The 26,494-nt window shown below is 49.4% G+C and overlaps 1 protein-coding gene across 15 annotated transcripts in view; it reads right to left on the bottom strand.

Moving 5' to 3' along the window:
* EIF4G3 (eukaryotic translation initiation factor 4 gamma 3) overlaps positions 1-26,494 on the bottom strand; it is a 66,616-nt gene that overhangs the window by 34,025 nt on the left and 6,097 nt on the right. For 6 of the 15 annotated variants that reach the window (XM_087702000.1, XM_087702004.1, XM_087702007.1 and 3 more), the window contains exons 2-6: positions 17,108-17,183; positions 13,216-13,344; positions 10,025-10,129; positions 5,371-5,466; positions 4,485-4,598 (exon numbers count right to left, since the gene is read on the bottom strand). In XM_087702000.1, the coding sequence (XP_087558126.1) occupies positions 4,485-4,598; positions 5,371-5,466; positions 10,025-10,129; positions 13,216-13,344; positions 17,108-17,183 (520 nt within the window). Of the gene's footprint in view, positions 1-4,484; positions 4,599-5,370; positions 5,467-10,024; positions 10,130-13,215; positions 13,345-17,107; positions 17,184-20,323; positions 20,680-26,494 lie in introns of those variants that run through there. The other 9 variants (XM_087702008.1, XM_087702009.1, XM_087702010.1 and 6 more) reach the window with 5 other exon arrangements.

The raw sequence follows: 26,494 nt of genomic DNA, 5'->3' as shown, positions 1-26,494 counted from the left end.
GAGAGAGGGGCACGGCTGACCACAGCTGACCCCCCCCCCCAACACGAGTGAACCTGTGGCCAGGACAGGGAGTTGCTCCATTGCACCAAGGAAGCAGCCCCGGGAAAGCCCACCCCACTATTGCATGGGGGCAATCGGGCTGAGTGTTCCCAAGGGAGAGGGTGGCGGGGACACCCCCACCCCACCCCAGGCAGAGCAGCAGCAGCTGGGAGCTGAACGTGGAGGGAGGGGAAGGAGAGAAGGGGGCAGAGGAGGCCTGCCCCGCCTGCCCTGAGCTTCAGTTTTTAACGCCCCGGCTGTCTATCCAAATTGCCAGCCTGTCCTCATGAGCCACAAGAGGCGTCCTCTCCAGCACCATTGCGCGGCACAACCGCTGGCTGTGAAAAGCCACCAGGAAGAGCCTGCTCCCTCCTGCCCCCCCCCACCCTTTTTTTTTTGCCCTAGATCTTTCTGACTGCCTCCTTTTTTTCATTGTTCTGCCCATTGCAGGCTAGGGAATACTTGAAATAAATTCAGAGTAGCTGCAAGTCGGGACGATCTCAGGAGAAAAAGATGATATCTCCTCCTGTTCTCTCTCTTGACTTGTGCGAACAAAAACGCAATGGTCATTTACCGTATTTTTCGGAGTATGAGACACACCGGAGTATAAGATGCGCCAAGGTTTTGAAGAGGCAAATTTTAAAAAAAAGTTTTTGCACTCTGCAGACCTCCCCAAAACGGCCCTGTTTTTTGTCAACAAAATTGCATGCATAGCGTTTAGGAGTCTTATAGAGTGCTCCTGGAGACTAGGGGGACAAAATTGAGCAAACAACGGTCAATTTTTTGCTCATTTCTGCCCTCCCCAGCCCGCAGGAGCTCTCTGAAAGCCTCCTACAGGCTCTGCATGGCCATTTTGGTGAAGGGTGTGGGGTTTCAGGAGGCAAAAAATGCTGTATTCAGTGTATAAGACGCACCCAGATTTTCAGCCTCTTTTTTGAGGTAAAAAGGTGCGTCTAATACTCTGAAAAATACGGTATCTGGCCAAATCCTATCCGTGAGACTGAAGAGTCCTCGCAGGGACACGACAGCGAGTGCCAGCGGGCAACAAGGGCACAAAGCCCCTTCCCGTCCACTGTCTCTTCCTGGAGGGAACGCTCCGAAGCCCCCAGGATTCGAGGAGACGATGGCCAGCCTTCCCCAGCTCCTCCCTCCGGAAAACAGCACTCAAACCCTCCCCCCCTTTCTCCAGACATGCACAAAACAAGCCTTGGCCAGCACTCAGACTTGGTCAGATCCACACAGGAAGGGCCTCCGCTGCTCCTCCAGCCAAATACAGGGCAGAAACGCCCCCCCACCTTTGCAAAGCCTTCTGGGAAACCCCCTAAGATGCTAAGCTACGTAAAGAGAACTCTAACAACTTTAGGTAAAGAAACAATCCTAGCCTATTCTCCTGCTGGCTGCCCTCAGCTAACTGGCCACATCATCCTCCGGAGCTGTAAGCAACAGAACAAACTGTAGTCACGGGTGGCTCAGAGAGATTTCAAGGGTTCGTTTCCTGGGGGGAGCGGGGAGTGGGGGGAGAGAAGCCGATAGGGCTCCCAGTGTCACCTACTGGAAGACTAGAGTATGGTTGGGAAGGGGGCTCCAATGCTTAAAGCACTCGGGGCGAACCTTTTCGGCACAGAGTGCCCAAAACGGAACATGCATGCATGCATGGGGCGTGTGCACGTGTGTGCATGCACTGCATGTGTGTGTGCCAGAGCACCAGAAACCCAAAGATCAGCTGCCCGGCATGCGCGTGCCTGTTCTCCGGCCAGTTTTGGCTGTTTTCCGGCCAGTTTTGGCCTGAAAAAGGCGCATAAACGGCCTGAAAAATGGCCTGCAAACGGCCCGAAAAACATTTTCTGGTGCCCACAAAGACCAGCTAGCTGACACGCATGTGCACACCGGAAAACAGAAGAGCAGCTGGACAGCGTGTGTGCCCACAGAGGGGGCTCTGCGTGTCACCAGCTGAGTGGTTTGGCAACTCTGGTGAACTTGCCGTAAAATAGCAATAGCCCTTAGACTTATATACCGCTTCACAGTGCTTTAAAGGCCTCTCTAAGCGGTTTACAGAGTCAGTTTCTTGCCTCCCATCAATCTGGATCCTCATATGACCCACCTTGGAAGGATGGAAGGCTGAGTCAACTTTGAGCCTGGTGAGATTTGAACTGCCAAATTGCAGGCAGCCGGCAGGCAGCAGCAGGAACCTGCAGAACTGCACTCTAACCACTGCGCCACCGCAGCTCATACAAACTGGCAGGCCAGGCCTCCCTTTTGCCTCATGGGAGCTGGCACGCATGATGAGATGAGGGTTTGGATGGGCCGGGGACCATCGCGGCAAAGCCAGCTGATGTAATTAGGAGGCACCCCAGCTGCCCACGGCCCTGAAGGGAAAAGGGACATAAGGCCACTTGTTGTGACACACACACACCCCGGCCCACCCCTCAGCACCACCCGGGGGCAGGGTGGGATTGGGGTGGGCGGGGGGTGGGTGAGAAAACAATGCAACCAAACCCAGAACAGAATGCAAGAGGGATTGGAGAGCAGCCAAAATTGCATTTGTTTTGGACTTGCGTGGGGAAGGGGGAGAATGAAATGTTACGTGAGTAGTTTTTAGTCATGGGGTGGCGATGAGAGGCAACAGATGGCAAGAAAAATTGCACACAGGGTAGTATTTTAGGTGTATTGGGGGGGGGGGGAGAGAAATTGTTCACGACCACAGAAAAATGGCTGACAACTTTTAGAGACAGCTTCTACCCCATCATCTTCTCCGGGATCTGCGCTTGAGGGGCTGCCGATCCGAGAGTCCGTGGCCAATTTGCCTCAATCACTGCAATTCAAAGCATAGCTCCCTGAGCCAGGGTTAGGGAAAAAAGCAACGTCTTGAGCCTTTTCGGCTTTCCTTTGGGGCAGCTCAGGGGTGAAATTCAGCAGGTTCTGGAGAACCGGTAGCGGAAATTTTCAGTACTTCAGAGAACAGAAAAATACTACCTCTGGCTGGCCTCAGAGTGGGGTGGGAATGGAGATTTTGCAGTATCCTTTCCCCAGGAGTGAAGAAGGAATAGGGATTTTGCAGTATCCTTCTCCCAGGAGTGGGGAGGGAATGGAGATTTTGCAGTATCCTTCTCCCAGGAGTGGGGAGGGAATGGAGATTTTGCAGAATCCTTCCCCATGAGTTGGGGAGGAATGGAGATTTTGTAGTATCCTTCCCCTGAAGTAGGGAGGGAATGGAGATTTTGCAGTCAGAGTTGGGAGGGAATGGAGATTTTACAGCATCCTTCCCCCTGGAGTGGTTTGGGAATGGGGAATTTGCAGTATCCTTTCCCCAGGAGTGGAAAAGGAATGGAGATTTTGCACTATCCTTTTCCCAGGAGTGGGAAGAGCATGGACATTTTGCAGTATCCTTTCCCCAGGAGTGGGGAGGGAATGGGGATTTTGCAGTATCCTTTCCTAAGGAATGGGGAGTTTGCAGTATCCTTCCCCAGGAGTGGGAAGGCAATGGGGATTTTGCAGTATCCTTCCCCTGGAGTGGGGTGGAAATGGATATTTTGCAGTATCCTTCCCCTGGAGTGCAGAGGGAATGGGGATTTTGCAGTATCCTTCCCCTGGAGTGGTTTGGGAATGGGGATTTTGCAGTATCCTTTCCCCAGGAGTGGGGAGGGAATGGAGTTTGCAGTATCCTTTCCCCAGGAATAGGGAGGGAATGGAGATTTTGCAGTATCTTTCCCCCAGAAGTGGGAAGGCAATGGGGATTTTGCAGTATCCTTCCCCTGGAGTGCAGAGGGAATGGGAATTTTGCAGTATCCTTCCCCTGGAGTGGTTTGGGAATGGGGATTTTGCAGTATCCTTTCCCCAGGAGTGGGGAGGGAATGGAGTTTGCAGTATCCTTTCCCCAGGAATAGGGAGGGAATGGAGATTTTGCAGTATCTTTCCCCCAGGAGTGGGAAGGGAATGCGGATTTTGCAGTATCCTTTCCCCAGGAGTGTGGAGGGAATGGGGATTTTGCAGTATCCTTTCCCCTGGAGTGTGGAGGGAATGGGGATTTTGCAGTATCCTTTCCCTGGAGTGCAGTGGGAATGGGGATTTTGCAATATCCTTCCCCTGCTACATACCCCAAGTCACGCTCACAGAACCGGTAGTAAAAAAAGTTGAATTTCACCACTGGGGCATCTAGTTTTGAGTTGGCAGCTCTGCCTCCAGATCTCCCTGCCCTGAGATCAATAGGTCTGAGCCTGCCAGGTGTCAGGAGAGCCAACCTGAGCAGATGTTAAAAACGCGCCCCACCCTCACCCAAAAGGAGAGATCAGGGCTTTTCTGTAGATCAGTCAACAATGGGAGAGGAAATTTAAAAAAACAAAAAAACCAAAAAGGGGTGGGTGTGGGTGGGGCAACAGAATGGAAGCAGTGCCATGGGGCACGACTGACTGTCTGCACGAAGGAGTACAGTTTGTCATATTGCTTACAAGGTAGTATTTTATCCAGCCTCTTCCCGCCAAGGACCTGTAAACCGGACTCTGTTCCAAAACCTTCCTCCGCTTCCAGGGGCCAAGGCAAGGGATGGGCACTGCTCTGCCGGGCTGTCAAGAAAACTAATTTAGAGAAGGGACTCCTCAGGCAGGTCACTCCTTTTCCTCTAGCCACCGATCCTTACTTTTGCTCCCTTCTAACAAAGTCCTTTGAAACGGGCTCACCAGAGATCAAAACTGGATTCAGCGTTGGGGGAGAGGGGCTGCCTTCAGGAAAGCACTAACTGGAGGGTCCCTCCCTACCTTGGAAAGCCAGAGCAGGCAGGCAGCTGGAAGCAAAGGGCGCAGAGCTCCTACAACTCCTCTGTCTCACAGCCCCACAGGTGCGTGTTTGTGTGTGTCTGTGTGAGTGTGTGTGTGTGTGAGAGAGAGAGAGAGGCGAGCAAGGGCAGAGGACGGACAGCTTCCATCTCTATCACGACAGCTAGCCGTCCGTTTGGCCCAGACTTATGGTGCAAAATGGCAGAGGATCACCAGGATATGGGGCAGGGCGATGGCACCAAGCTCTTCTTGCCACGTCATTTGCAACCCCGCCCCCCAAAGGTGCTGAGCAAGAATTCATTGGGGGGGGGAAGGAGGAGGAGGGGAGGAGAGGGTGTCGCATTTACACTGCAGCGTGACAACAAGGATCACAAAGAGACAGGGGCAGAAATGCACGGAGCCCGGAGAAGAGGAGCAGAGCTCCAAAGAGCTCAGTCTTGAGTCCTTTCCCCACTTCTCCTCTGCCAGCAGCAGCAGCCACGCCAGGAGGGGAGGCGAGAAGAGGCCAGAGCCTCTGTTGGACTGAAAGGACATGCTGAGCCCAGAGGGGCTGTTTTCTTACCGGAGAGCGGGTCTGAGGCTGCGTGCTCATCGCCTGAGGGGCCTGGGGGTACACCAGCGTGGTGGGTGCGGCGTTCTGTCCCGCGGGGTACGGAGCCTGCCACAGAAAAGAGAAAGCAATGTTGGCAAAGGGATGGAGCCGGGATTTCCACCCATCCCTCCCTGCGTGGACTCTTGACTGGCAACTATCCACCTCCCGGGACTCCCCGGTTCCAGCAGACTCTGGCCATGAAAGGAGGGAGATCGTTCCATCGTAAAGCAGGAAAAGAAGGGTCCTGCAATCCCGGAATTCCAGACAAGCCCCAACCCCACCCCAGGCAGGCTGAGAATCCTGCTCTTCCCACAGAGTCTTCCAGGCAGACAGAGATCACTCGTTGGACCCTTATTCGCCTTATTGCCCCTGGGCTGGCTTTCTGGCCGTGCCTCCCCATCATCTCAAGCACACCCTGACAACCCATTCGACGTTAAGAGGGGACGAATTTTAGATGGGCAAGAGGGGAGTCTACCCCCCCCCCTGCCACGAGCACCTCAGACAAGAGAACCAGGAGTCAACTCTTCCAAGAGCAGCTAGGTTAACAAGAGTGAGAACCGGTGATCATACAAGTGCCTAAATGTTTTACTATTTGAGGAGACTCAAATTGTGTCACACATGAGGCTGTGATAGCAGTCTCTTATCCTGGGCCATGCTGCACACGAAGCAATTAACCATGAGACTTGAGGCATCATACCAGTGAAGGCTGATCTTTTACGTCATCGCGTGCCAACCTGCATGTCGGAAATAGCACGCAGAACCATCCCGCCTGGAATGCGCAGCCTCGCTGGCCTTCGGGCATGCGGGAGTGCCAAAACCTGGAAGAGCAGCGTCCCACCATGCATGCGCACGCTGGCACCCGAACTTCCAGTTTTCAGCGCATGTGCGCGCCCAACAAACAACTGGCCGTCGTGCATGCGCACACCTGAAACCCAGAAGTTTGGGTGCCAGCGCATGCATGCCTGGCAGAATGCTGATCTTCCAGGTTTCAGCGCTGCCGCATGCGTGACAGCCAGCTGGCCAGCGCGCATGCGGTCACAAGAACGTGGAAGAGGAGCCAGCGAGGCCGCGCGTCCCGCACAGAGTGGCTCTGCGTGCCGCTACCAGCACGCGTTCCGTAGGTTCATCAACACGGCCTCCTACTATTCTTCGTGACTACTTAATAAACCAAAATGCTCATCCGATTGGGCTTTTGCCTCGACTATATCAACAAGCGGCAAAATATCGGAGGCAGGAACCAATCTGGGTGAGCTGTCATCTTCTCTTCCCCCTGAAAGCAGAAGCCACTTCAACTGTGCCATCAGGAGTGGGCAGGAAATCCTCCGTTAAACTAGGGTGGCCAACTAAAGGAGAGCCCTGTGCTACTCAAGGGAAGGCCGGAAGAAAACTTTCCACGTCTCTTAAGCTGGCTAGTCTGCTCTGCTCGGGCCTTAAAAAGCAGGTGGCAGCAGCGAACCCTGGTCTGTTCATTCCCCAGAGCAGTAACCCAATTTGACCATGCTCAAGCACTCACCAAAACAGTGAAAGGACGGAAAGTCAGGGTCACAAAGAGGAACTTGTGGCACCCGAGCGTTGGAAGCCCACAGAAGGAACCCCCAGTATGCTTCAGCTTCTCAGGAATTTTCTCGCCACAAAGCCCTCTCAAGTCTATCCGCTCAAGTCAGCCAAAGAGCAAGAACTATTTTTACCGGCTTGCCAAACTAGTTGATAGCCACTAGGCCTGCTGTGCAACAAGATCTCCACACTCCTAGCTAAGCTGGAAATAAACAAGAGACATAATTCTGTTGCATCACTCTGTGTGTGTGTGTGTGTGTGTGTATGTATTACAAAATGCTGAGTCACAGGCAGCACTTTCGTTTCCAAATCTCAGCAGCACCAGCGTAATGGAAATGCCCACAACTCTACCGTGCCAGAAGTCTCTTGGCCCTGCCAAGCACCCTCCACCCTGCAAAAGCAATAAGACTGATATACCGCTTTCACAGTGCCTTTATCGCCCTCTTTAAGCAGTTTTACAGAGTCAGCCTATATTGCCCCCAACAATCTAAATCCTCATTTCACTAACCTCGGAAGGCTGAGTCAACCTTGAGCCAGTCAGGATCAAACTCCAGGCAGTGGGGCAGAGTTAGCTTGCAATACTGCATTCAAACAATATCTCACAAGCAGAGCCAACGAATCACCCCTCTCTCAGCTCAGGCCTGCCTCAGAAGTCACACACCGGGCTGGGCTGGGCTGGGCAGGTCAACACCGTCCGCTGCGAAGCCAGCGTTCACACCCCTTGGGATTTAATTCCGCTGTCCACAAATGCCGGGAGTTCCTGAACCGCGCCTGACTACCTGCTGTGATCCATGCCACTGAAGAAGCTCAATTCAGAAAGGTTTTGCAGAGCTGCTGCCAAAACAGCTCGCTCAATGACCATCCATCACCTCTCTCTGTGGGAGAATGCCATGGCACTAAAGCTCCTGGAAGCCTCTCCTTTCTCCATCAAGAGTTCCCTTGGCTATTTATGGAAAGGAAAACCTTTCTCCGTGTCCTTTAGTGATAAAAAGCCGAACCAAAACTCAGCGAATGTGACTTTTCAGGTAACCCTAGGACATGAGAACACTGCCTCAGATACCGGGGACGTGAACCTACAGCCCTCTGAATGTTTCCCAAGGCTTGGGAAGCATAGGAGGGCTCAGACTCCCTTAGAGGAGTCTCTCTCTCTCTCTCTTGGAGGAGACAAGAAAATGTATCCCTTTTCGACCACGTTATGAACGAAATCAAGTCGCTTTCTCCTCCCAAGGGGATTTCTAAATTACACACAAAATATTTTGAGGAGGCTGACAAGCACAACAGCTAGTTGTGCTAGTCGTTCCTGATTCTAGCGGGTGCTGCTCATCTCCATTTCAAAGCCAAAGAGCCAGCGCTGCCCAAAGACGTCTCCGTGGTCACGTGGCCGGCATGACTCAACACCCGAAGGCGCATGGAACGCTGTTACCTTCCCACCAAAGGTGGCCTCTATTTTTTCTACTTTTTTTTTTTTTTTTGCATGCTTTCGGACTGCTAGGTTGGCAGAAGCTGGGACAAGTAACGGGAGCTCACTCTGTTACGCGGCGCTAGGGGTTCGAAATGCGCCGACATTTCGGATCGACAAGCTCAGCGTCTTAGCCATTGAGCCCCTTTAGAGCAGAGGTTCCTGAACACTGGTCGGGACTCCCTGAAAAATCTCCAGCAACTTGGGGGGGGAGGAAAACAAATCTGGATTGGGCTCTTCTTTAAGCCTAGCAGGACAAATTACTCTGGGATTTGATCCCACGTTTTACCCATGGAAGCCTGCTGAGAGACGACGACGTTTTAGATTAAAAATGATTGCAAGCAAATGATGGAAGCGCTAGTTTTATTCGGGGGGGGGGGGAGATGGAACATGACTGCACTTCCCCCTAAATCTGATTTAAAGCAATTAGTGAAGCTTACATCTCAAAGGCTCTTTTTTTCCTTAATGAGGGAGGGAACACAGATAAAGGTGAAGAGCCTGTCAGATTTCCGCAGAAAGCCAGGCCAAAGAAGATTTGGGGAGGGTGGGCTTATTTATCCAGAAGCTGAAATTCCCCACCAGGGAGCACCTCCTTCGCCGTTCCTGATTAGCATTAAGGGCCGCCAGACTTTCTCTCGCCAAATCATCCAAGTGTTTCTATTACGTGTTTAAGTCCCACAAGACGGGAGGGAGAGAACTTTGTCGAGGCAGCTTTGAAAAGGCAGCTGGAACCCAAATGTTTTGAGACGGACCCTCACTTCCCAGGGTTTCTGGATTTGGGAACGGACTTAAAACAAGCAGGCTTCCAACCCACGGCTCACGACAACCAAGAAAGCAGCTTTCCGTCTGCCAACGGATTCATGCCACCAACTGGAACCGCGAGCCCAAACAGGGAGGAAGTCTATTTTCTGGAATTGCAGAAATGGGATAAGCAACGAGGAGGGGGTTTTCCTTCTCTCCTTCTCTCCTTCCTCGGAGATCTCCCTGAAAAGGGGGAAAGGCTGCGAAGGACAGGGCCCCCTGGGGTCGCACACAGAGAACACTGAATTCTTCGAGGCCATTTTTCTCACACCAGGCTGATTCTCTTTATCTTCCTTTTTGGGCAGCAAACGAAGTCCGGTTTGCACCATCAATGCCTTTCCCTGCCCAGTCCCCGAGGGTGCAGCAAAACGCTTCTTCGTCTTCCAAGTTCCCTTTTTGGGGAGCTCAGAACCGAGGCTAGTGGGGGAAACGGAGAACCCACCGCTCTCGCCAGGACAGTTAATGCCAAGGCTGGGGAATGCAACCAGCTGCCCCCTTCTAAAGAGAAGGCCTCCCCCATCCTGCTCGGAATTTCATGGGCAACCTCTGGACTTTACGCTTCCCAAGGCTGAGCAACAGCACGGCCCAAAATTACCCGGAGGCGACCAGATGCCTCCCAGCCCAAAATGCCGACCTGTCCTCCGTATCCGAAAGTTACAGGGCCTGCACAAACTTCTGTGGAGTTCCCCACACACCCCCTTGCGGGTCTGCAGGAGGGGGGGGGAGGTGTATGTGTCCACACAACAAAATTCGAGACCAGGCTGGTCCAGTGGGCATCACTGGACTTTTTTTTTTCCTCTTGTGACTCACCATCCCACATCCCAGAATCCTTTGCACCAGTTCCCTTGGATCTTCAAAAAGACTGCTGGCTCTTGGGTGGGGTGGAAAGCTTCTGTCCCTCCTCCCTCCTGGCTGCTGGAGCGAGAGTGAAAGAGAGTGACAGAGTGAGAGAGAGAGAGAGAGAGAGAAAGAGAGAGACAGACAGAGGAGGAAAGCGACAGGGGACACACAGAGAGAGAGACAAGAGAGAGAGAGAGACAGAGAGAGTAAGAAGGGCAGAAGGAAGACGGGCAAAAGGGGAAGTGCATCTTCTCCCCTCCAATCGCTTTGCAGGATCTCTGGGGGGGTGGGGTTGCATGTCCTGGGAGAGGGGGCTCTCCTTTTCGCCAACTACTAAGCACAAAAAGCAAATTCAGCTTTTCAGAAATAATCATCCTCCTCTTGATAGTGAACATCAACCCACAGCGGGGACCCCACAGCTATTTCTCCACCAGCTTTCCTTGGGACCCTAAGTGCCAGGGCCACCCCCAATAACCCCCCCCCCATCTAGAGGAAGTCCATCTTGTCTCTAAACTGCTGGGGGGGGAGGCCATTTCCTTAAGCCCCTATTGGCAGCCCCTCCCCTCTTTTTTCCAAGAAGCCATCCGCTAGCTCTCCAGCCGTGTCTGTTTGTGTGTGTGTGAAAGGGGCAACTGAAGGCGCTGAGACATCTTTTGGACAGAGCATATCAACACTCTCCAGAGAAATGGCAAAGGGGGAGAGACCCCCATCAATCGACTGAGACCAGGGGCTCAGATTCCTTCCTGGGATCAACTCGCCAAGGCATCTGCAACAGAACAGGCACAGCACTGACTTTAACGCCAACAGGAGCAGAGGTGGTATTCAGCTGGTAGTGGTAATCCCGGCTCTAAGCCATCCCGTTTAGGCAGGTTTTCGAGCCAAAGCACAATTTATAATTCAACTATCGTATTTTTTGGAGTATAAGGTGCACCTTTTCCCCTCAAATAGAGGCTGAAAATCTGGGTGCGACTTATACACCGAATACAGCATTTTTGGCTCCCCAAACCCCAAAAATGGCCATGCATAGCCTTTAGGAGGCTTATAGAGTGCTCCGGAGGACAAAAGTGAGCGAAAAATTGGCTGTTTTTTGCCCGTGTTTACCCTACCACAAGACCCCAGGAGCACTCTATAAACCTCCTAAAGGCTATGCGTGTCCTTTTTTTGACAAAAAAAATGGGCCCGGTTTTGTAAAAAATATTGTTTTTTGGTGTTTTTGTCCCTCCCCCACCCCCAGGAGCACTCTAAAAGCCTCCTAAAGGTTATGCAGGCCCCTTTTTTTTGACAAAAACGGGCCCATTTTCATGAAAAACGAGCCATTTTGGGAAGTCTGCAGAGCGCAAACACTTTTTTTAATTTGCCTCTTCAAAATCTTGGTGCGTCTTATACTCTGGTGCATCTTATACTCTGAAAAATACGGTAAGTGAATACCACCCCTGATGTACAGGTAGTTCTCAACTTACAATTGTTCATTTAGAGACCGTTCAATGTTACAACGCCGCCGCAAAATGTGACTTAGGACAGTTTTTCACATTTTCCCGACTTTTCCAGCCCCCCCACCCACCCACCCCCCGGTCAGGGAATCAACGTTCAGAGGCTAGGCAAACCGCTTCATGTTTATGACTGTTGCTGGGGGGGCCCCCAGGTCACACGATCCCCTTTTGCGACCATCCGACAAAGCCATGTCAATGGGAAAGCCGTGTTCACTAACCAAGTGGGTTACTAAACTTATGAACTGCAGCGATTCCCTTAACAAAGGAAGGTGGCAAGGAAAGGTTGTAAAATGGGGCAGACCTCACTTAACAAACATCTTGCTTCGCAACGTAATTTTGGGGGGCTCGATTGTGTTTGTAAGTCGAGGACTAGCTGTACATTTCTCCGGCACGTTTAGGAAAGGATCTTAGAATGAAAGCGATGTGACCCACTGTCCCACTCTTCAGCTGACCCCACAACTGCAGGGCGAGCAGGGACGGCAGAGGCCTGACACGGGAAGGGAAGGAGGGGAGAGGAGAGAGAGAAAGGCAAGATTAACCATTATTTGGATCAAGGAACAAGAAGCGCCCCTTTTACTGACAATCCGCCCGATGAACGGGACAGGCCTGCGCGGGGGGAAGAGGGCGCCCTCTTGTCTCAAATTAAAATCCAGCCGGACGGGCAGAAGCCCAGCAAATGGATTCCTCTTCCCAAAGGCTGGGTCAGCCACGTTGGTTCAGATTAGAAATCAGGAGAAACGAAATGAAGGGGAAATGGCCTCTCAGAAAGCAGATTTGGGTGCTCAAGAGAGGGTCGTGCAATTTTCCCAGGAGTTGCATGTGGGGAAGGTGGGCTGGCCGTTCCTCAGGGACATCAGGAGAACCCCCAAAAGACGGAGAGGTGGGGGCACAAACACAGCCAAGGAGAGGGACTGGTTTGTCACAGCGGCCGGTCCAGGACGTTCTCAGGAGCTTCCGCAAGACTAAACTATCTTCTTCTTTTTCTTTCCATTTATTATTAATCTGTCCTAGTAGGCTGCCAGGCCCACCGCTGCTGGGTTCAGAAGTTAAACATCCCCCCTCCCCCAAAAACGCACCCCCCCCCCATGAGCCATGGCCGCAGTGGGAGACGAAGGCCACCTTGTTCCTGCATGACATCAGCTCAATCCTCTGGGCCCAAACTCCAGCTAGAGAGACCAGAGCTGCTAAAAAACCCATCCGAGGAGGGAATCTGTGTTCGAGACAAGCCATCCTGAACCAGCATCCATGGCTGCCCAGTGCCTGCCTCCAGCTTCTGGCGGGCTTTGGTTTACTCTAAGCTGCCATCATGGCGGAGGCTGCTGCTGCTTTTTAAAGCGCTACCGCTGCAACCCTTCTTCTCTCTATGCTTTTCTTGGGGTGGGGGGTGGGGGAATGGCTTCTGACAGGAAAAGAAAACGAGGCGCATACAGAGAGGGGAATCAAACCACCATCTGTTAGCCAAAAGGAAACCTCGAATGAAACAAGGTTTTGGAGTGGGTGGGAGGGTGAAGAGTGTGAAATGCTCCCTGAGCAATCCAGATGTGGTCGGGGGAAGGTGTCCCGCCCCGCTAGCCCCCCCCCCCACCTCCTGTGCCCAGCCTGACACCCCCCCCCTCCCGGGTTTTGGGGAGCCAAAACTCAAATCCCCGAACGAGAAGCCTCCGATCTTACCTGAGTGAGACCAGGGGAAGAGGCATGTCCGGGGGGTGTGGCAGCAAGGGCTGGATGCCCCTTGTTTATTTCATGAGGAGAGTAAGGGGAGGGGGCAGGAGGGCCTGGCTGTCTTGCCACCTGCGTAACCTGCGAGGAGATAAGCTGTTAGTGAAACCACAACGGAGTAGGACTGTCTCCACAAAGTAAGCATCCTGGGCAATGGGAGTCCATCGCTTGGGCTCATTGGAGGAGCTGGAAAACCGCACATTTATGTTTTAGTGCAGGGATCGGCAACCTTAAACACTCAAAGAGCCACAAAAGTCCTAACCAGAAGTCCCCACCGTTCAATTCTGGAGCCGACCGGAAGTCCGGTTCCCCCACCATAGAGTCTCCTCCTAGCACAGTGTCCCTTTTTCCTCTACCTGTCCTAACTGAAAAACCTATCAATTGTGGAGCCAACAGGGAGCCACAGCAGAGGGATGAGAGCGCCATATGCGGCTCTAGAGCCACAGTTTGCTGGTTTAGTGGATCTGACTCCAGATAAGATTCCCAAGGACCTGTTTGATCCTAGGTAGGAGAAAAAGAGCTATACCCTTAATGGATCACTTTCACCCAACAAGAGAAAAACTAAGGGTCTCTTCTGTAGACAAAAAAGGCTTGGGGGGGAAACTCCCGGGCCCCTTCAATGGCACTGGGTTCTTTCTTCACAAAGGAAGAGAGCCACTAATAACCGCCTGGCCGTGGGTGGAGACAAGGCCAGCCCACGTGGGTGGGAGAGGAAAGTCAAGGCCCACTCTCGGAAGCCTGAGTGAGACACGGCTGCAAGGGAGTGAGTAAATGGACAGAAAAATCCACAGAAAGGAACTCTCGCCAATCTTGGCTAAACTGAGATGATCCATGATCAAAACTGAGGCTTAAAGATAAAAAGACCGGGGACACATCCTATCCGCCATCTAATTAACGCCCTTGTTTCAAAGGCAGCAACGCAAAGTGGGCTCTAAAGAGGCAAGAGACAGATTACCATCTTCTTTGATCAACCCTTCGGTGGGAGAAAGCAGAGCTCCAATTCCCTCGGCAGCCTGGGGGCTTTAGCTCGAGAAAGAGGTGCCCTCCCTGGGAGAGGCCTCCTCTTCACAACAGAGAGAGCCCCACCGCAGCCATCTTCCCCATCAGCCCTGGTCTGGCTCCATCTTTCAGGCTAACCCAGCGGGAGGCAGGGAAACCTCTGGGGATATTAGCTTGCACCCCATGTGAACGGGGAAGATGCTCACCAAGGGCATCTGCCCATTTTGTGGGTCATTTTGTTTTTCATTTCCATGTGATACCTTCCTCTAACACAGGGATCAGCAACCCGCGGCTCTGGAGCTGCATGTGGCTCTTTCATCCCTCTGCTGCGGCTCCCTGTCACGCCAGGGGAAATTCTAAGGCAAGGGGCGGGTTTTCCTGTCAGCTCCACAATTGATAGGGCTTTCGGTTAGGAGAGGTAGAGGAAAAAGGACGCCACGCTAGGAGGAGACTCTATGGTGGGGGAACCGGATTTCTGGTCGGCTCCAGAATTGAATGGGGGGGGGGCTTCCAGTTAGGATCTTTGTGGCTCTTTGAGTGTTTAAGGTTGCCGACCCCTGCTCTAACAGGATGCAGTTCTGGGCTGCATTCCATTCTCAAATTATCAACATTGATCATTTCCTTTCTATCTACAAGGAAGAGAGCAAATGGCCCTTTTAACGTTGCTATTATATTTAATTGAATATCATTACTTATATTAATATATTAATCATATTAATTAAATTATAAATAATTTAATTGAATGGAAACCGAGTGGAGCAAGTGGCCAGTTTTAAGTTTCTGGGTGTCGTAATAAAAAGAGGACCTAACCTGGGGCGCTTACATTGCAGCACTGGTCAAAAGCGCCCAGCAGAGATGATACTACCAGAGACTTCTCAGGAAATGACAACTAAATGAAAAACAGCTGGTGACCTTCTACCGCTGCACCATTGAGAGTATTTCAACTTACTGCCCGTATTTGGTTTGCCAATTGCCCAGTGGCAAATAGGACAGCGCTCCAGAGGGTCAAGGTCATTGCCCAGAGGATCATGGTTGCCCCTCTCCCCTCTTTGGAAGAGCTTTATAGTTCCCGCTGCCTTAAAAAAGTTCAAAACATTCTTAAAGATCCATCTCACCCTGCCCCCCCCCTTTTTTGAACTATTACCATCTGGCAGACGGTACCGGTAAATAAAAACAAGGACAAATAGGCTGAAAAACAGCTTCTGTCCCAGGGCAGTAACTATATTGAATTCTAGGGTATAGTGCAATATTAATGCAATATCAGGGGTTTTCAATTTCAATTATACAGCATGTGAAGGAGGTGTGTTTGTGTTTTTATTTTTATAGTTATAATGTACACTGAAGATGACATTTAATTTTGTTGTACGAGGTGCAGTGACAATAAACTAAACTAAACTAAATTCATTTTTCTAGTAAAAGAACTTCTTCCATTTGGGAAATACCGGCTACTAGTGAAAACCCAAACCAATGAGTACCACCTACAAGACAATCCCATCCTTTCCTGCAAATAAATGGGAAAGAGAGTCTAAGGTCAACTTTCAAACAAGTACCCAGGTCTCTGGATACAAAGAGGTAAGAAAAGCTGTACTGTTTTTTGTTTTTTTTTTAATTTCCACACACTTTCCCATCAGCAGTTTCACTTAATCCACTCGAAGGAAAGTATTAATTGAAAAACAAATGTTGGCAATTACATTTATTCCTACCCAGCTGGTTTCCCGATGCTGATATACTTCTTAACAATGCAGCATGTCCCCAGGCTCAGCAATGGCTCATAGTAAAATGGATTGGCCTCCTGACCCACATCTCTCGTGGAAAAAGGACTGTGGCTGGAACAGCCTTCCTAATTCTCTTCCGGTTGGGGACGGACTCTCCCTGCAAGCAGGAACTCTCCCCTGTGCTTGGAAGCCTTGCTCCAATAGGACCCTGGGTTGAAGACCAAGGCGGGAATCCTTTCTCCTCTGGCTCTTCCTTCCCTGGGCAGCCTCCTACTGATCCTCCTCCAAAACTCAAACCTAGACTGACACCACCACCCCGCCAACGGTATCTTTTTGTCAGGTAATGAGGATTTAATAGCTGCCATCTGATGTAAGGTTGTAATCTGTAAGATGATGCAATGAGGATGATTCAGCAATACAGGTATCGCCAGTTTAAGACTCTGGTGGGGTCCACACATGTCATTTACCATTTTAAGAGGTGGCCATTAGAGGGCGTTTCTCTCTCTCTCTCGTCGTGTATCTCATTTCTCTCCTTGTGTCCGTAGCTGGGTAGTAAGGGATTTATCTACCATGTATATGTCTGTATATATTTGTATATAACCCTCTATTAATTGTGTAAAGCCTGTGTGCTGTGTTTTGCTCCTGGGTTTATCTCATAATAATAGTCACACTACGAAATCTCTGACACTTTTGCGGTGTCTGATTCCTATTCTGATAGCTGATTCCTATTCTGATAGCTGATTCCTATTCGATCCCAAGGAATCCAGTTCTGCAGGATCTCCCCCTGACACAAGGGGGAGCTGAAAGACGTCGTCTGAACCAAGCATCGCTCTCCAAAAGTTGGAGGGTGCAGAGAGCCGGATGAAGAGAGGGTTTCAAATCACTTCATCCACTGACAGGGGGTCCAATTTTGACTTACCCTCCTGTCCTTGTTATCATTTTGCAAATGTTTACAAACAAATACCTACTCATTCGGAGTTTTACGTGAAGGGAATCGTGCGGGAGGAGGCCTGTTATTGAAGCTATCACCTGCTCATTGTCTGTAGGTGAGGCTCCTCTCACTCATCAGAGGATTCCCCCACCCCACCAAAAAAGCTGTGGGCGAAAAGCTGTTTGCGTGTTCTCCTTACCGTGCTGTACACAGCCGAGACGGTGGGAGTGAAGATCCGATCCTCCAGGGGCTGTTGTACAGGACCCCGGGGGATTCTGCAAAACAACAAGTTAAGGAAGAAAAAGGGGAGAAAAAAACCCACCACAACATTGAAGGATAAGTATGTTTTCTACGAACAATTTTTTTTTCTTCTAATGAAGTCGGCCTCTTAATTCAGGAGAAGCCGATGCCACGAACTGTGACATCCACACAGGAGCCAGAACAAAGTTTGCAACAAGAGTTCCTGCACATAAGTGAAAACTAACATTTACCGTGTTTCCCCCCAAATAAGAGTGTCGTATTTTCTTTTGACCATCCACCCCCGAAATAAGCGGGGAGGTCTTATTATTTTTGAGGTGCAGGAGACAGCGAGTGCGGCCACCTCATGGCTAGTGCCGCGTTGCAGTATTTTCGGGGAGGGCTTATTTTAGCGCATGTGTTCAAAAGCCTGATTGGGGAGGTCTTATTTTTGGGGAAACAGGGTATTCGTGAAGTAGCACAGGCACAGCGTCCCTTCCAGTCGCCTGGCACGTTCTGCCCAAGGGCACAGAAACGGAGCGTGCATTTCCTCACTGGTGGTTTTCCCCCCACTAACTGTCCTTTTGTTCCTCCTCACAGTTCTGGGAACTAGAATTAATAAACTGACCAACGTGCATTTAAATCAGCTGCCCCAGATAAACTATTAAAAGTGCTGTCACAATCCAGAGTAGGCCCTCTGAACTGCAGGTAAGTGCAGGACTGGAGGATTCTTTTCAAAGCCCTAGAAAAATATCCCCAGGAAATCATCGGCGACCAGATTGTTGGGAATTTTCTTTGCTGCTTGTTAAGATGCTGATCTCTTTTTAAAAGATGCCTGAGACTCACTAACCAGGGCTTCAGAGGAGAATCTACAGGCTTTCCCCCACATTCTTGGGAATGACACAAGAGGCTAGCCAGGAATACACAGAACGCTTTGATCGGTCTCTGGGTAAGCAGCCGATGAGCCAGGCAAAAACATGACGGGAGGGATTCAATCTTTTTCAAACGCACCAAGGTTTGTTATCCAAATATCAAAAGTTGTCCTTTCGGCTTATGGACTTGGGAGACGCCTCAAAGCTAAAAGCATAAATAGCACTAGCACTTAAGACTTATACACCGCTTCACAGTTGCTTTTACAGCTCTCTCTAAGCCGTTTATAGAGTCAGCCTCTTGCCACCCAACAATTTGGGTTCTCATTTTACCAACCTCAGAAGGATGGAAGGCTGAGTCAACCTTGAGCCCGATCAGGATCTAACTGTTGGCTGTAGACAGAGTTAGCCTGCAATATTGTATTCTAACTATTGGGAAGGAAGGAAGGAAGGAAGGAAGGAAGGAAGGAAGGAAGGAAGGAAGGAAGGAAGGAAGGAAGGGCAGTTAGACTTACATACCACTTTACAGTTGCTTTTACGGCACTCTCTAATTGGTTTACAGAGTCAGCCTCTTGCCCCCAACAATCTGGGTCCTCATTTTACTCACCTCCGAAGGACGGAAGGCTGAGTCAACCTTGAGCCTGGTGAAATTTGAACTGCCAAATTGCAGTCAGCCAGCAGTCAGCAGAAGGAGCCTGCACTACTCCACTCTAACCACTGCGCCACCAAGGCTCATAATAGACACCAAACAGAAGACCCAGCTACCTGTAACTGCTCTGCCTCAGAAGAATAGATGGCCACGGACGCCACAAAATTAACAAGCCTGGTATTCTCTTTCCCCACACCTCCTTAAGTTATGGAGGTTGAAATTCTTAGCTTTCCAAAAGTACAGAATACAGGTAGTCCTCAACTTTGCTTAGTGATCATCCAAAGTGACGCCATTGGAAAACAATGACTTACAAGAAAAGTCCACGGGGAAACGCCAGATTCGCTGAACCACCGTGTGACTAATTAACAACTGCAGCAATTCACTTGGCAAAGAAAAGTCGTAAAATGGGACAGACAAAACTCACTTAAGGAATTTCTCACTTTGCAACATAAATTTGGGGCTCCATTGTGGTCGCTGAGGACAACCTGTACATAAAAGCTTCCTAAATGATTCCATGTGAATCACGCCCATCTACAAACTCTTCTTTGTGGTGGCACCTCCACAGGCCAACTTTGAATTAATAAACTAGGTTTCCAAGATCTGAACACTAAGATCATGGCATCCGGCGCTCTCAATTCCTGGCAAATAGATGGGGAAGAAATGGAGGTAGTGATTGATTTTATTTTCCTGGGCTCCAAGATCACCGCAGATGGGGACTGCAGCCAAGAAATTAAAAGAGGCTTGCTCCTGCGGAGGGAAGCCATGGCAAATCTAGACAGCCTACTAAAAAGCAGAGACATCACCCTGCCAACAAAAGTGCCTCTAGACAAGGCTGTGGTTTTCCCAGTTGCAATGGATGGCTGTGAAAGGTGGACCATAAGAAAGGCTGAGCGCCAAAGAATGGCGGCCTTTGAACTCTGGTGCTGGAGAAGAAGACTCCTGCATTGAGTCCCTTGGACTGCAAGGCATCCAACCGGTCAGTCCTAGAGGAGATCCACCCTGACTGCTCTTTAGAAGGCCAGATCCTGAAGAGGAAACTCAAATCCTTTGGCCACCTGATGAGAAGGAAGAAGGACCCCCTGGAGAAGAGCCTCATGCTGGGAATGATGGAGGGCAAAAGAAGAAGGGGATGGCAGAGAAGGAGGTGGCTGGATGAAGTTACCGAAGCAGCAGGTGTGAACTTAAATGGACTTCGGAGGATGGTAGAGGACAGGAAGGCCTGGAGGAATGTTGTCCATGGGGTCATGATGGGTTGGACACGACTTCGCAACTAACAACCCACAAGAGCCAGAGAGGAAGACTCAGAAGATTTGCACGGGCCACCCCAGGGAGGGATTAAAACATCACTTGGTTCAGACAATACAATTTTCTCAGATTTTCAGCCCTTTTATCATTGTTTGCTGACAGCCTTCCCAGGTTCAACGCAGAGACAGCTGTTATTGACACAACTCAGAGGAGAGCAATGTCGCAATTTGGGGCATGCAATAACACCCAGCAAGCAAAGCAGAGAATCACTCTTTTGTCCCTCCAATTTGTTGCCCTAAAAAAAAACCTTGCAGGTTTTCGATGGGCATTAAATAACACACGTTTCATGTTTAAAATGTAAACGCAGATGGGGGGGGGGGGGGAGAGGAGACAGCAAAAGTTTTGAAAAACTCACCTAACACACATCGCCTCGCAGAAAATTGGGACGTCTGCGTCGAAAAACCCACTTCCTGTAGAACCCGGAATCTCGACCTCAGCTCGTACACTTTCCCCGATCAATGAGGGGTTTGTTTCCCCCAAACAATGCCACGGGACGTCCAGCTGACTGAGAAAACCCCATTATGAGCCGCAACAAGCCCTTGACTAAACTGCAGTTCCGACTTCTGAACGGAAACCTGAGCTAACAAACAGGCATAGGTCTTAAAAATAAAAAATCCATCATGTGACATGTCACAGCACTGAAAAAAAAGAGGCCGGTGACACAGCAAAACACGTGTGTTCTGCACTTTGAAATGCAGACATATGATACTAATACGCAAGGTTTGTGAGCTCGGAGGAGGGGGAAAAACACAAGATAAACAAAAGTGACTTTTTTTTTCTTCTTTTTTAATAAAGAGAATAAAGAACAAGTGGTGGTCAGCTTGCAACCAAAATAATAGAGCTCCAAATTTATGTTGCTAAGTGAGACCTTTTGCCGAGTTGAGTTTGGCCCCACTTTAATGTTCGTTAAGTGAATTGCGGCACTTGTTAAATGAATAATCCCGCCTGTGCGGTGAAGTCTGGATTCCCCTATGGACTTGGCTTGCCAAGGAGGTTGCAAAAGAGGATCGCATGATCAGGGGACCCCGCGACCATCATAAATGCAAGTCAGCTGTCAAGCGCCTGAATGTGAATCACTCCTTTCAGTCCTGTTGTCACTTCAAATGGTCACTAAGTGAACTGTCGTAAGTCGAGGACTACCTGTGTTCCCTGAATGTCACCTTCTGGAGAAACCATCCTGCCATTCGGTTGTGTGGCTTCCTCATCCACCACGTAAGAGCAACATCTATCCGACAAAGCCCGTCCCAGGGATATTAATTTACTTCCACCAAGGGGACCGTCGTCTGACCGAGGCTCCCCAAGAGCCTGAAGCAAACTCCTTGTCCCAACAAAAAACCCTTTTATTAATTGACTGTGAATTCTGCTCATTCCCACCAAGCAAAGTCTTTCAAGGGAGGATTTACGGTCACAGATCTTCTCTGGCTTGGAGAGCTGCCAGGCCGATATCTGCAGAACTTGGCAAGGAGTCTCTGAGAGTCAGGAACCAATGAAGCGAACTAATTGCCTCCTGCAAGCTCCACTCCCCTTTCGCTCCTCTTTTATTTCCTCTGGGAGAGGCCATTCATCGTCCATCTGTGGCCTTCCTCCCAAGTCAACCACTGTTCCTTAGCTGTTCCCGTCGTCTGGCAACTCTGCGCATGCTCACGCTGGGAACAGGCTCCAGCTGTTCATCTGCCTCACTGATGTCTGACTCCGAAGGCAGCTGATAACTGGCATATGGCTCTGGCCTCTTCTCTGCCTCCGACACAGAGCCCTCCTCAGAGCGTTCCCCAGACTCCAGGACTGGCCCATGTTCCTCCCCAACCTCCTCACTGTCTGAATCTGCTGCCAGCTCTACTGGCAGGCCACAACAGACCCTCAAAATTGGGAGGAAGGGTCAGGGTACCACGTGCTGTCATCCTTGATGCCAGGAACAAACCTTGTCCCCTGGCATGATTAAAAAAAATAAAAATAAGTTCAACTCTCAGGATCCATTTCTAAAAGCCAGGGGGAGCTGAATTATTTTAGCTAATTACATTGTATGAGTAAATGCAATAAATAACTGTGAGGGAATAAATAAAGAAGCTCTCTAAAATTAAAAAAAGGAAAGGAAGGAAAAGGAAAGGGAGGAAAGAAGGAAAAGGAAAGGAAAGAAAGGAAAAAGGAAAGGAAAAAGGAAAAGAAGGAAAGGAGAAAAGAAAGGGAAGGAAAAGGATAGGAAGGGAGAAAGGAAAGGAAAGGCACTAGATTAAGAATGCTGTTGATAGTGATTTAGTTCCACCAAACAACACAACACACCGTTTGTTTAGTAACCTTTCAAAGTTGCAACGGCACTGAAAAAAGTGACTTAGCACCGTTTTTCACACGTACAACCACTGAAGCCTCCCGAGGACAAGATTCAGACGAACAAGATTCAGACGCTTGGCAATTGACTCGTGTCTTTGATGGTGGCAATGTCCTGGGGTCAGGCGATTCCCTTTTGACGACCTTCTAAAGCAGCCAAGTCCACGGGGAAGCCCAATTCGCTAAACACCCTGTATGTGACTCACTTAACTGTAGCAGTTCACGTAACAACTATGGCAAGAAAGAGCCGCCAAATCAGGCAAAACTCACTTCCCGAACCTTTCACTTAGCAACAAAAACCGGGGACTCAATTACGGTTATAAGCCGAGGATTGCCGGTAACTTTTTTTTTTTTAAAGAGGAAAAACTGTTCACCCCACGAGTGGGAGTTGTGCTCAGCCCTTGGTCCACGCTATGCTTTAACAGTCCCATAGCCCACATACTTTGATGCTTTAGTGGCATATGGGCATCCGTGGACAGAGCAGGCCCGAAGTCCGTGGGCAGAGGGCTGGCTTTGCTTTGGACGATGCCAGGGTGAGGGCCACAATCTCAACAGCTGCCCCCTGAGGAACGTCTCCATCCCTCTGTCCTGCTCAGCCTCAGACAAGGCATGCGGCCCAGAGCTTGGAGACAGCAGCACCTGCCAAAGAGCGGGGCTCTGCCCCTTTGGCCAGACTGAGTTGCATTCAGATTGGCTTATTGATTGGGTTTCCCTGCTGTTGATTTATCGCTTTAAGGACTGTTGACTTTCTGGGTAATCGTTCAATTGAGAGTTTTGTAAAATGCTCTAGGCCCCTCCAGGAAAAAGGGTGGGACAGTAACGAGAACCATAATGACAGGAAGTCAACAGATGGATGAGGCCATTGGATTTACTCTCACATTGTCTTGCACCCTTGTTGAGCACACTAGAAGCTTGTCACTCAGAAAACAAGGAAGAATTTTAAAAGGTAAGCTGCTCACATCGATAGGTAAAGGTTCCCCTCGCACATACGTGCTAGTTGTTCCCAACTCTAGGAGGCGGTGCTCAACTCCATTTCAAAGCCGAAGAGCCAGTGCTGTCCGAAGATGTTCTCCATGGTCATGTGGCCGGCATGATTCAATGCCAAAGGCGCACAGAACACTTTCCCACCAACGGTGGTTCCTATTTTTCTACTTGCATTTTTTACGTGCTTTCGGACTGCTAGTTTGGCAGAAGCTGGGACAAGTCACGGGAGCTCACTCCATTACGCAGCACTAGGGATTTGAACCACTGAACTGCTGACCTTCTGATCGACAAGCTCAGCGTCTTAGCCACTGAGCCACAGCATCCCTTCACTGCTCACATCGATACACAGTGCAAATATTCCATAGGAAAGTAACCTAGCCGCAGCACAATCCAGGGCTGTCCGAAGGCCAGCGGTGGACCACTTCCATCCATACACCGTTCCAGGACAGCTTCGCCAGGAGGTGACCCACCAAAGCGACCTGCCTCCTTCAATTCAGAGGGAAATGGCTTCTACGCTAACGTGAGCTCCAGGGAGGACTAGCCCGGTTGAATCCAGCATCTTCGAAATGTACTGGAATAGAACTCCCATCATCCCCCAGCTATGACAAGTGGGAGGTGATGGGAACTGTTGACTGGGATAGAAAAAAAACTTTAAAATTTATATTGTTTAATTTGTTTCCTAGTATGATTTGATTGCTTATTAGTGACCTATGACTATCACTGAGTGTTGTATCTTATGATTCTTGATGAATGTATTCTGTTTTATTTTTCTTTATGTACGCTGAGAGCCTATGCACCAAAGACAAATTCCTTGTGTGTCCAATCATACTTGGCCAATAAAGAATTCTATTCAATTCTATTCCTTATTCTATTCTACTCTTTCTAATCTAATTCTATTCTACTTTCTATTCTATTCTAATTCTATCCTACTCTACTGTTCTCCTCTTCTGTTATTCTATTCTATATTATGTATTCTGAATTCATTCTGTATTCTATTCTATATTCTAATTCTATCCTACTCTACTCTGTTCTCCTCTTCTGTTATTCTATTCTATTCATTCTGTATTCTATTCATTCTGTATTCTATTCTATATTCTAATTCTAACCTACTCTACTCTGTTCTCCTCTTCTGTTATTCTATTCTATTCATTCTGTATTCTATTCTATATTCTATATTCTATATTCTATAGTGTTGCCTGGGCATCACTGCAAATAGCTCTGGAGGGAGCAAGCTAAATTGCCCAAGATAAAAAAAGCTGCTGGAGCCCCTGAACACCCCTGATGGGAGGCTGGCCGGCAGACCTTTCCCAACCGGTCACTTCAAGCCAGGGCCTTTCCACTCTTCCCTGATGATGGGGGCAGGACTTCCCCTCCAGCCAGGGAATGTTGCTTCCCAAGAGCCCCTGGGACTGCTTGAGGAGGAACAATTGGACTAGGAACCGGGAAGAGAAGCTGGGAGCATTAACAAAAGCCTGGGGCTGAAAGAGCCTCTTTGTTTCACTGGCCACTGCCAGCGTTCTGAATGGCGGAGCAGAGCCAAAAGGAACCGAGGGGAGGGTGGGGGGGAGGAAGGACCAACTGGTGGCTCTTTAGGGGATGTCTCCTTGGCTGCCAAGTGGCGAGGCAGGAAAAGACCTCTGCAGGAGCCACACACTGCCCACCCCAGAGCCAGAAACACTGCCATTGTCCATCTGAAAGGAACGTGCCCTGCTCGGGTACCACCGGGAAATGTGAGGAAGGCTGCGTTTCAGCCACAATGTGCCAGAGATGGCTGGCCAGAAACCCAACCCATCACTCTGGCTAACAAATCTTTCTTTACACCTTAGACCACTTTTACTCCAGCTTTTTCTCTGACTGATAATTACTGTATTTTTTGGAGTATAAGACGCACCTTTTTCCCTCAAAAAAGAGGGTGAAAATCTGGGTGCGTCTTATACACTGAATACAGCATTTTTGGCTTCCCAAAACCCCACCCCCTTTGCAAAAATGGCTGTGCATAGCCTTTAGGAGGCTTCCAGAGTGGTCTTGGGGGCCAGGGAGGGCAAAAATAAGCAAAAAATGGGCCATTTTGTTGCTTATTTTTGACCACCACCCCCAGCCCCCAGGAGCACTCTACAAACCTCCTAAAGGCTATGCATGGCCTTTTTTTTTTGACAAAAAAAATCCATTGGACTGTTTTTGAGGGGTCTGCAGAGTGCAAAACTTTTTTTAAAAAAATGTGCCTCTTCAAAAGCTTGGTGCGTCTTATACTCCGAAAAATATGGTAAGACCCGGCCTGACAATGAAGTGTCATTCAACCGTCCTGCTTCCACCAACCAACCACGGGAGACTAAACAGCCAGCAATGGATGTCCTTTCATCCGCTTGCGACTCTTCTTTGTGTCCCAAAAGGAATTATTCAAGGAATATGCAAAAGGTTCTCTCGCGGAAGCCCGTTCTCATATTACTATCAATATTTATGCCCCCGGGGAACCCTTTCAAAACTAGTTTCCTGCAATTGTATTAATGCACTTAAAATTCTCTAGTCAGTGAAAAGCGATTTCACAGAATGTCACTCACTGTAAGGAACACCCCCCCCTTCCAAAAAAACAACAACACTCCCTACTGTAAATAAATATACATGTTGGATTACATTCCTGAAAATCTTATTTTCCTTTCTGGTTCGGTTCTTAAACTATTGAAAATGAAGCCTAGGTAAGTCATTATGTGGTTTGACATCAAGGAATAAAAGGTCAACAAAAGCTAATTCTGCAAAATTAAATTGGAAATTAAAAAAAACCATGAATGTTAGTCGAAGTGGAGCATCACACACACACACACACACACACAACTGGACAAAGCCCAGAAACTTTAAAAGCGCAGCCAACACAGCGCAGCAGCTCCACAGTATTAGTGCAAACTGGTAAAGGACTGTCTCAGGAAACACTGACTTGAAATTAAAAGAAGTTGCTTTTCACTTACAACCGAAGGAGGAAGATATTAAACATACCACACCTATCAATGGAAAACTGTGTCTGTTGTGGATATGTTGCTATGCAAACACTGGCTGCAGCCAGGTGGTTCAGAACTCCTGCAAAATTGCACGTGTATCAAATTCATTGTTAAAAAGCAGAGTGAATAGCTTCATGGAGTCTACAATGCACTGGAAGAGGCTCCTCTTGCTGAGGTTAAGATTAAGGTGGCATTGCATGCAGTGGGACTCTAACCGGAGTGTAGTTGGA

Source organism: Thamnophis sirtalis, unplaced genomic scaffold (genome assembly GCF_051295495.1).
Source record: "Thamnophis sirtalis isolate CommonGarterSnake01/CBP01778 unplaced genomic scaffold, rThaSir2_p1.2 scaffold_15, whole genome shotgun sequence".
Taxonomy (NCBI): domain Eukaryota; kingdom Metazoa; phylum Chordata; class Lepidosauria; order Squamata; family Natricidae; genus Thamnophis; species Thamnophis sirtalis.
The sequence above is the reverse complement of the archived record's forward strand: the minus strand, read 5'-3'. Positions and strand labels throughout refer to the sequence as shown.